At 43.0% G+C, this 9,721-nt stretch overlaps 1 protein-coding gene across 1 annotated transcript; it reads left to right on the forward strand.

Moving 5' to 3' along the window:
* Positions 1-462: 462 nt before the first annotated feature.
* On the forward strand, positions 463-6,367 carry EIF2B5 (eukaryotic translation initiation factor 2B, subunit 5 epsilon, 82kDa; the record flags this gene model as incomplete). Its single annotated transcript, XM_010015010.1, has 9 exons — positions 463-543; positions 1,284-1,361; positions 1,442-1,754; positions 2,375-2,520; positions 2,828-2,966; positions 3,651-3,752; positions 4,383-4,490; positions 5,381-5,471; positions 6,244-6,367. Coding segments are annotated over 9 exons (1,182 nt in total), but the record flags the coding sequence as incomplete, so codon positions are not given.
* Between the last annotated feature and the right edge of the window lie 3,354 nt (positions 6,368-9,721).

Consider the following 9,721-nt stretch of genomic DNA (forward strand, 5'->3'; position numbering starts at 1 on the left):
GCCGGCTGGGTTTGAACCACGACACATGCCCAAATCAGTAATCAGATTATTTTTTACTTTTGTACGAAAGCATTAATCACTGTAGGAAACCAAAAAGGAAAAAACTCGAGACAAATAAAAACCATCAATGAGAGAAAAGCAACCCACAGCTCTAAAAATGCACAGTGGGTATGGAAGCTATGAATATTGCCAGGAGCCTCCTGGAGGAAAAATAATTGTTTGAAGTACAAGCTGTTTCTTGGAATACTGCACTGTGTAAGGACAAGGGCAGACTGCTGGCTGGCACACAGCTCTGTGTACGACCAGGCTGTGCCTGCTGAGCTAATGTCTCAGTATAGATTTCTGATCTTCAGAACTTCAGATAGTTCAGAATTCAGTCAGTACTGCTCTGGCTTATAGCAGGCTTTTGGGGTTCAGTATTGCATGAGGCATGTGGATCATCTGAATTTTTTCCTCTTTCAGAGTCTGTTCCAGAACTCTATTGAGAATGTTGAGGTGCGCCATGACTTGCTGGATTGTCATATCAGCATCTGCTCTCCACAGGTGAGATCTGCCCATCTGAGGGTCCAAAATTCAATCAATTCAATGAATTGCTCCCTTTGTCCTACTGGTGCGCAGGGGGTGCATGTGGCATGAGGGTAATAGGTTTGGAAACCAAAACTCCCAGCTGTGCTCAGTGACTGAACGGAGAGCCTGAGTGATCATGTAGCATTGCTCTGCAGGCTGTCTGGGTGCCCAGTCTGTATTGGCATCCACAGCTCAAGCCCAGGCAGAACTAGGCAGTGAATGCATCAGTAGACTGGCTGATTTGGCACAGGATGAAGCTATTCTGGAAAATACATGATTTCACTTTGAGTATAGTAACATCTGTGGAGCAGAGGTGATGGCTGTGCTGTAGAAAAGTGTCACTATTTGCAAGCTGGTAACATTCAGGGTTATTCCAGCGTAGGCTTGCTAATGTCTCTTCCACGTCTGAAAAAGCTGGTCTGCAGCCTTCCTTTGGGAGTGAAACTGCAAAGTGAGGCTGGGCAGATTGCTTGAAAATGCAGTGTTTTGCCCCTTATGTAAACCAGAGTCTGTCCATAGTCTCCATTAAGAGAAGGAGATGGGAAGGTCAACACTACTAGCAGAAGGAATCAAAGCTTTATTAAAGGCAAGAGCATCACTTTCCTATACTGTATAACTCGACTCTCTGAGAACCACTGAATAGCCATTAATTATCTGGCTTCCCTGGCAATGTTTTCTGCTAAGTATATTATTTCCTTATATTTTATTCCTGACAGGTGGCTGAGCTGTTTACAGACAATTTTGACTACCAGACACGGGATGACTTTGTGCGTGGTCTGTTGGTGAATGAAGAGGTAAGGAGAGGATTGTTACAAGGCTGATCCTATTACCTTGTGTTAGAGAATCTTATGACATGCTTCTGCCTGTCTCCCAGGTCCTGGGGAACCAGATCCATATGCATGTAACGACAGAAGAGTACGGTGCCCATATATGCAACTTGCTGATGTATGAAGCTGTGTGCTCTGACATCATCCGGCGCTGGGTTTATCCTTTGACTCCAGAGATGAACTTCACCGATGACAAGAATCAGAGTTATACCCATTCTAAACACAACATTTACCGAGGAGTTGATGTTAGCCTTGGCCATGGCAGCGTGTTGAAAGAGAATGTACTCATTGGGCAGGGAACAGTCATTGGCAGCAACTGCTCCATAACGAACAGCGTTATTGGGCAGAACTGTAGGATAGGTGAGTACAACAATGGGGGATATGAAGCCTTGCCAGGAAAGGGCAGAGTTTTTTGCGATTTAGTTTTTAAAGTGCATTTGTCTCAGAGAGGATGATAGGTGGCTACTGATTGAGTTCTAATGGGAAGAAAGGAGAAGAACTTGGTTTTGCAGCAGAGGAAATAGGTTAAAGTTGTCAGAGTACCATAATGATGCTGAAAGGTGGAAGGCACTTCATGCAGACAAGTTGTTTCAGCTGTAGAGAATGCATAGCCTTTACTGATCTGGAGTTTTCACCTACCGATATCCTACAAATGAGGGACATCTGTCCCTGGTTTTGTGAGCTGTCTCGTACTTCTTCCGAGTTTTGGCTGGAATTTTTTTGTGGATTAGCTGTATTTGGGCAAAACCAAGATGTCAGTTGTTACTGTAAACTGAAGTCTTTGTAAAGAACAAACAAATCTTTTAGCTTTGGATAAGTAGTGGTCATAAGCCCCTAAGACAAATTTTCACCTTCCATGTAATGTCCATTGCATATCAAGGACTTTGGGTTTCAGTTAAGATACATTCTAGTGGACTCAGCAGTGTGGAAGAGCAGCAACCGCCTTGCTCAACATATTTGTGCTTGGTGATGTATAACAGGTGATAAAGTTACTTTGGATGGAGCTTTTCTCTGGGACAGAGTACACATAGCAGATAACGTGGAGATCTGCCATTCTGTTATCTGTGATGAAGCTGAAGTGAAGGAGAAAGTAAAGCTAAAGCCTCACTGTGTCCTCTCTTCTCAGGTGAGCTCTGTTTATGTCTGTTCTGCTTTCCGCCTTTCTCGGCAGGTTACGGGACTTACACTAGACCATACCAGAATACAGGGCTGCTACAGGCCTTTTTCCATAGAGGGGGATATGATACTGCTCCCACCTTTTTCATCCCTTTAGTTTGGCTAGGGTAGTATGGTATGTGATTTAGCAGTACTGATGTCTTCAGTTATTCTCATTAGTATACAGCTTGTCTGGAGCAGCTGTTGTCCCTGCTGGTGGAGGTACGAGGGGGCAATCAGCATATTTCTTCATTAAAATATGTTACATGTATTTGCAGGTAGTAGTAGGTCCTGGCATCACTCTTTCTGAGGGCACAGTGATCTCTCTGCACCCACCAGATGAGGAGGAAGAGGATGATGACCAGTTCAGTGATGATTCTGGTGTTAACAAGGAGGAAAGCAAAGTGAAGCTGAAAGGTATGAGAATCTCTAGCTCCATGCACTCAGGCTGCGCAGAGGGCTTTGCCTTCTATGATCTTTTGGGGTCTTTCCCTCCCCCATTCTAGACTCTGCAGTGCGAGGCTGGAGCTTTGTGCTGCATACAGCTTGGACCATGTGTGTTTTCAGTAGGGCAAGTAAGGATATTCAGCTCAAATTGGACAATGAGATGTACCTCAATACTGCAGTAGTAAAGTCTTCGGAGACTCACCTGTTTTCCGTGTTTGTTTTAGGGGTTTTGTTTTGTTGTTTTTTTTTTTTTTTTAAGAGTAGGAGCTTTGTAGGAGATAATAAGCTGGAAGAGATGGAAGATGAAGTTGGAAGAGACGTTCAGTTCAAGGCAGGTTGCAAGATCTATGTCCTTGTACCTGGACCATGTCCAAGGACTTTGTCCTTGTGAAATACTGTTTCTACCAGTCTGGATTTCTCAAGGGATCTAAACATGGTCAGCTCAATGCTGCTGCTGTAGGGAGGAGTAAGTCAGTCACTTGTCAAGGCAAGTGAGAAGATAAAAGCTGAAATCCGTTTGCATCTGCAGGAATCAGAGCTCCTTCCTGATGAAGGATATTTAAGGGGCAGTAATGTGCAAGTTATACCAGACTATTTCAGGTTTGCCTGTAAGCAGATCTGGTACATCTACCTCTTAATCTGTTTCTTTTTCAGGTTACAATAAAAAGGATGTAGGCTCAGAGGGCAGAGGCTATCTCTGGAAAGCGGATGGCAAGAATGAAGAGGATGAAGAAGAGCAGAGGCAAAGCCTATGGGGTGAGGAAAAGTGTGGTATGGTCACCTGAGGATGGGCAGACAAACCTGTGTCAGGGAAACTGGCTGAGTGGAATGCTGGTAACTTTGTCTAGAGTAAGACCTGGGCTTTGTGAAGCAGTCTGGCTCCAGATATCACATGTGCTTGGAGGCAAGGTGAGAGGTGAAAGCAGATGGTGGACCAGATTCTCTCTCTTCCTATGCTCTGTGGAAGTTGTTTATTATACACTGACACACAGAGCTGTCTGTGCTGTGAATGGTGCGCTATGTGGTACCCTCCCTTAGAGGGGAATATGCTTTGGCTATTCTGGGTACTGCTGGCTTTCTTCCTGCCAGTGACAGCGTCTGCTGACATTGCTCCATCATGAGTCAGCAGCCTGCTCAGAATGCATTTGCTTCTGTCCCTGTGCTTTGTTGTCTGCCTGCATACTCTTAAAAGTCCTATTATCCTGGTGGCTGCTGTAGCATTCCCTCTGCAGCAAATGTAATCACGTGGACCTATAACTAGAAGCTTCCTTGCAAGGACAGATAGTTGCTGACTTGGTTGGGATGTCCCTAAAACACCTGGTTTCTTATGCATATGACAGCTGCAGCTTTTGAGTGTTGAGTGCTGCATCTTCTCTCCTTCATCAGGCCCAGCTCTGCATTCAGAGGAAGAGAGTGAATCAGACAGTGACCTGAGCATGGGCTCTGAGGAGCTGGACAGTCGGGCAGCATCCCCTCAGCTAGATGACATCAAAGGTGAGAGATGGGCTCTTAAGAAGTATGGTGAGCTTGCAGATAATGCAGTGAGAGTGAAATTCGTGCTGCTTTCTTAGCTATATGGGAAAACTTGTGGATAACTATCTATAATACGTTTCTTTCCTGATCTCACTTCCTGCATTTTCTACCTTTTTTTTTTTTTTTCTAATTTTCCCTGTATTGCTGTGTGTTAACCCAAGGTAGACAAGGATGAGAAGCTAGACAAAGAGCCGCCATCCTTCTCACTCCTGATCACTGGGCCTTCACAAAAGTGACCTCCCTGAGTGATCTGTTTAAACGGCAGTGTCATTGCCTAAACTCAGAAGTTGTGTGAAGGTCCAGCAGAGTTTCCCTGTGTGGACAGCTCAGTGCTGTAATCATGCTGGAGAATTAAATGTCCTCATAGGAGCTGCCTCTTTTGGCAGATATGTTTTGGTTTTCTGTTTTGTTACGTTTACCTGGATTTGAGAGGAGCTCAAGCCAAACTGGGACTAAATGCCCTTTTCATGTTAAAGGATCTCCCCAAAGGAAATTAAACCAATAAATTTTAGGTTTGAATTTACATCTTTAGGGGAAGATGAAGTTTTTCTGAATAGGAAAAGCTAGATTGTGAAAGTATAATAGAAACTCTGCTCTAAAACGTTGCAGAGGTAAATAGCTTTGCAGTGGTTTCTGTGGATGGATCAATGATACCTAGTAGGTTGTCTCTATGTGAATTATATTCAACTGTTTATAAGTAGAGTTGGTGTGGGTTTGTGCTAGGTTATAGAGAACAAATAGACATTTGTGTCAGAATGCTTCCTTTAAGGGCATAGTTTCTTCAGTAATGAACAGTTTGAAGAATCTGCTTTTCCCTCTCATATCTAACTGCCTGTCCTTTCTTTCATTAGTTTTCCAGAATGAGGTTCTGGGTACGTTACAGAGGGGTGAAGAAGAAAACATTTCCTGTGACAACCTGGTCCTGGAAATCAACTCCCTCAAGTGAGTATTTCCTTAGGGATGCTGTCCCTTATGCTGAACAGTTGAGTTTAACAGTGGATCTAGAAAAAAGAGGAGAAACCATGTGAATATCCATATATGATTGTTAAACATCAGTTTCATCAGCATAGAGCATGGGAAATGCAGATTAGAGATCATGACTGAATGCTGACAGGAATTGATGGAAAGCGCCAGCTGCATCTAAAGCATCCTTAGTGGTTAGACTCTTCCTGCCCCAATTCTGCAGTGAGAGATTGGATTGCTATTAAGTAACTGTGGACTGAAAAGAGCAAGCCAGTTCTTGGCACAGACTGCCTATAAGTTCATGCAGAGGCTCATGCTCTGTGCATTGCAACATTCAACCAGCTGCCTGCAGCTGGGGCTGTGCTGTGGTATGGCTTGTCCACTCTGTTTTTACAGGAGCAAGTCTAGAACACGTAATCAGAGTGCCTTTTACCTACTATTTCTCAAATACAAACCTGTTTCTCTTCTCTTGTGCAACAATATTCCTTCAGCACTCGTAAATGTGAGGGTGCTGTCCATGCAGCAGCTTGTTCCACTGTGATAGCAGATTTTCAGGATTTGTGGCCTTCTGCAGGGCCTGATGCAGCCCAAGGTGGTTTTATTGCCTGAATATTTGGAAACCCAAACAAACAAACAAAAAACAAGTCTGGAAGATGAAAATTAAACCTTCTGCTTTATCTCTGTGAAGAGACAAGGTCTGCAGAGATCAGATAGTATGAAATGTTGAGGAGTTTTGCCTTCTTCACTGCAGGTATGCATATAACATTGGCCTGAAAGAGATGATGCAGGTGCTCAGTAAAGTGATCCTGGAGTTCCCACTGCAGCAGCTGGATGCAAACCTGGACTCCCAGAACTATTTCTCAGCGTTACTTCCTGTGAGTTCTGCTCCATCTGACTTTTCTCTGGGCTTGCCTCCTAGTGTGTAGGAGTCTGTCTGGATGCCCCAGGTAGTTCCTGGCTGAGAGATCTTTTTGGTTAAGCCTGAAGCCACTTGAACTCTTTGAGTTCATGAGCCTCTTTGTTGCCTATAGAAGTAAAAGTGAACTGAAACTATTGTACCTGCTCAGAACTCATCTGAGACTGTAGGTGTGGGGAGCTCTTCTTCAGTACCCATGGTTGTTTGTTTCCTGTGTGTGATAGTACAAGTGCGTGACTTGCAGAAATAGAAGAAGGGGATTGTTAGAGATGCCTTTACAGGCTTGCATTCCAGGAACCCGGCTCAAATCCATCATAAGCCCTGTCCCTGGGGCAGCAGGGAGTGCTCCTCTCCCAGTGGAATCCTTTCCAAGGTCTTGGGTCTTGCTAGTCTGCATACTGAAATGGGTGCCAATTTTTTTTCCAGCCAAATGCAAAGGCATGATATTGTTGTCTTTGAGTGAGAATACAGAATTCTGTGTCTCTAAAGGGGTTGTATAATTGGGTGAGAGCAATTTCTATTTCCTGACTTAAGGAAGACAAAATAGGGTAGGGTCTGCTTTAAAAAGCAAGCAGTCATATCTTAATGGTTTTGTTGATCCAAGCTGAAGCCATTGTAGTATTTTTGTCTCTTTGCTGTAGCCCATTTATATATTTGGATTTGCAGGCTCTAAAGGTTGCAGATGTGCTCTTTCAGAATGAATGGGTCTGACACTTGTTTGGGAATGACTAAGTTATTTTTTTTTTTTTTTTTTTTAGGAGATGGAGCTAAAGAGGAACATTAGACTTCTGCATACTTCCTCTGAGGAAGTATTTACTTTCTATTGATGGGGAGGGGTGAAAAACTAATTCTTCATTATGTACGTGTAATCATGGCACTTAATTACCTGGATGTGTAGAAGTGCCTTCTGTAGAAAATATACATGTGAACTGATCTGTTCATCAGATAGCTTAGTGAGATTTTGCTGTTTGCTCTGTTGAAATTCTACTTGCTTTTGGTCATTTTTCAGTCTGTTTTCTTGAATAGCATGTCCTGTCCTGGGAAGAGAATTGAAGGAGGAGGACTAAAGAGAATATTTAGAGCAGGTGTTCGAGTCTTAAGTGGAAAGCAGTACACCTGGACAACAGGTTGTATGGAGTTGGTAGCTGTGTAGGATGGTGTTGTGGTGTTTTTCCTTTGGGCTGTGTTGTTGGTTGTTTGTTTGCCAGATAGGATATGGCATCTCTGTCTCCTAGGTTGGGCTTCTAATCCAGCATGAGTAGGACAGGAGAACTTAACTGCAGCACCCAGTCAGAAGAGGTTCTAGTCTGGGATAAAGGATACTGCATAAATGCATAATGATTTGCATAATTGCCCAAAACCCCTTAGAAGCTGAAGACAATGGAAGTACCTGAAGAAGGGCTTATCTCTGGGTAACTTTGCCCATATATATTTCATCAAAGAAAAGTTGATGTTTATGTTTAACAGTAGAGACAGCAAATCATCTCACCTTTAGTGCAAAGCAATAATAATCTGAACATAATATTGAGGGTGACCATGCCCCATGTCATGGTCAAGTGGAATTTCTTTAAACAGAGAATTGTGTACCATGTGCGTTCATGAAACCCAAATTATCCTTAGATTTATCATTTATCAAACCGGTTGACTATTGTGGCAGCCGGTTTCTCCAGATGCTCCTTTGTAAAGAAAAATCAGAAAGTTTCTTTGAGAATCCTTCTCTGGGACAGTTTTGTGCCTTGATGTTTTTACTATGTGCAGAATTATGCTGGGTTTCTGTACTAAAACTGGCAGGAAAGCAGTATCCTGGTGGAATATACTGTTAATGTTCAATTGCACACGTGATGTTAGTCACTGTTACAATAACCCAGTACATTTGAGTTGATGTGCCTCTTATGGAGGCAGTGAGTCAGCCCTCAAAAGCTTAGAAAACAGATATCAATGGTCTTCCTGGGCAGCAAATTTGTGTATTTACCAACAGTGCTCTAAAGAGAAGAGACCACTTCTTCAGGCAGAATATGCATATTTGAACAGCACCTGAAACAGTGTCTTTTCTGCAACTTGTCATTCTGTAGTTAGTAGAAAGTACACTCCATTAATTTACAAGCATTTACTTACTTACACCCTGGGAATCCCAAACACTAACTTGGTATATGTTAGTGTATAATGAAAGTATGTAGCTGAAGTGTGTAGCTATGCAGGTAAAAATGCCTCAGTCAGTACTTGTATTAGGCTGAGATCTGCTTATGACTGTTTGCATATGGCAAAGTGTTATTTTGCACAAGATGGGAATATTTGCATTCTGAAAGCCATGAACTTCAGAAGTCCACTGAACTTTACAGAACTGTTTTATGTTTCTCGCTTTTTTTGTAGCTCAGCTCTAAGAGATGCTGAAGGAAGATGATTTGCTTGTGTAAGAGTGATGGTAGAGCAGTCCCAGGCAACTCAGAAGGGGAAACTGTGGAAATGCCATGGTTACGATGTGTAGTTTGACTTGAAACCACAGGTGCTGCCTCCTGAGCATGAAGCTTTCATGTGTTGCAGCAATTTTAGAAAACAAGCATCCGATAAATGATATGCCCATGGGTATTTTTCAGATGAAACATGGAGGCTTGAGAAATACAGCTATCCACTTCGATGTATGTCAGGCATCTTGTTCAGCTCTTGTAAAAGTTGTAAAGCAGAGATGGTACAGAAAACCAGACTTCTCCTAGAACTGTAGATGTGGTTTGAGCAAACATGGCTGAAGCTGCTGATAAACTGAAGGCTGTGCTTCTGTTGTCACTGAAGTAGCATCAAACTACTTATATAGGTGAGGATGTCTAAAGGGAGCTGGCGGAAGCAATATAGCAGTTTAGTTTGCGGAGCTGGCCACTGTCTGCACTGCTACCTGGCAGCTAGCATGTGTGGTGCACCTCTTCAGGTGCCATTAGGGAGCCTTATTCTTTTGTAATGTCATGCAAACTCAATAGCTTCTTGTTAGAATTGTGTCCATTCACAATTTAAAGGCTTTAACAGAAAGGTGTTACAAAGAACTAACTTGATAGTAGGTTTACTACATTTGAGGTGAAGAATTCCACTTCAAGTGGATAATAAAAATGCAGGAGGTGGTTGCAGAGGAGGGACAAGTGTTTAAGATTAAGCATTTTTAGGAGAGGATGAGGTTGAGACCACCTTAAGAACCTGAACGTGCACAAGTCCATGAGACCTTATGAAATCCATCCACGGGTCCTGAAGGAGCTGGCAAATGAAGTTGCTTGGCCACTGTCCATAGTATTTGAGGGCTCATGGCAGTCAGATGAAGTTCCAGATGACT

Source organism: Nestor notabilis, unplaced genomic scaffold (genome assembly GCF_000696875.1).
Source record: "Nestor notabilis isolate BGI_N333 unplaced genomic scaffold, ASM69687v1 Scaffold36605, whole genome shotgun sequence".
NCBI lineage: Eukaryota > Metazoa > Chordata > Aves > Psittaciformes > Psittacidae > Nestor > Nestor notabilis.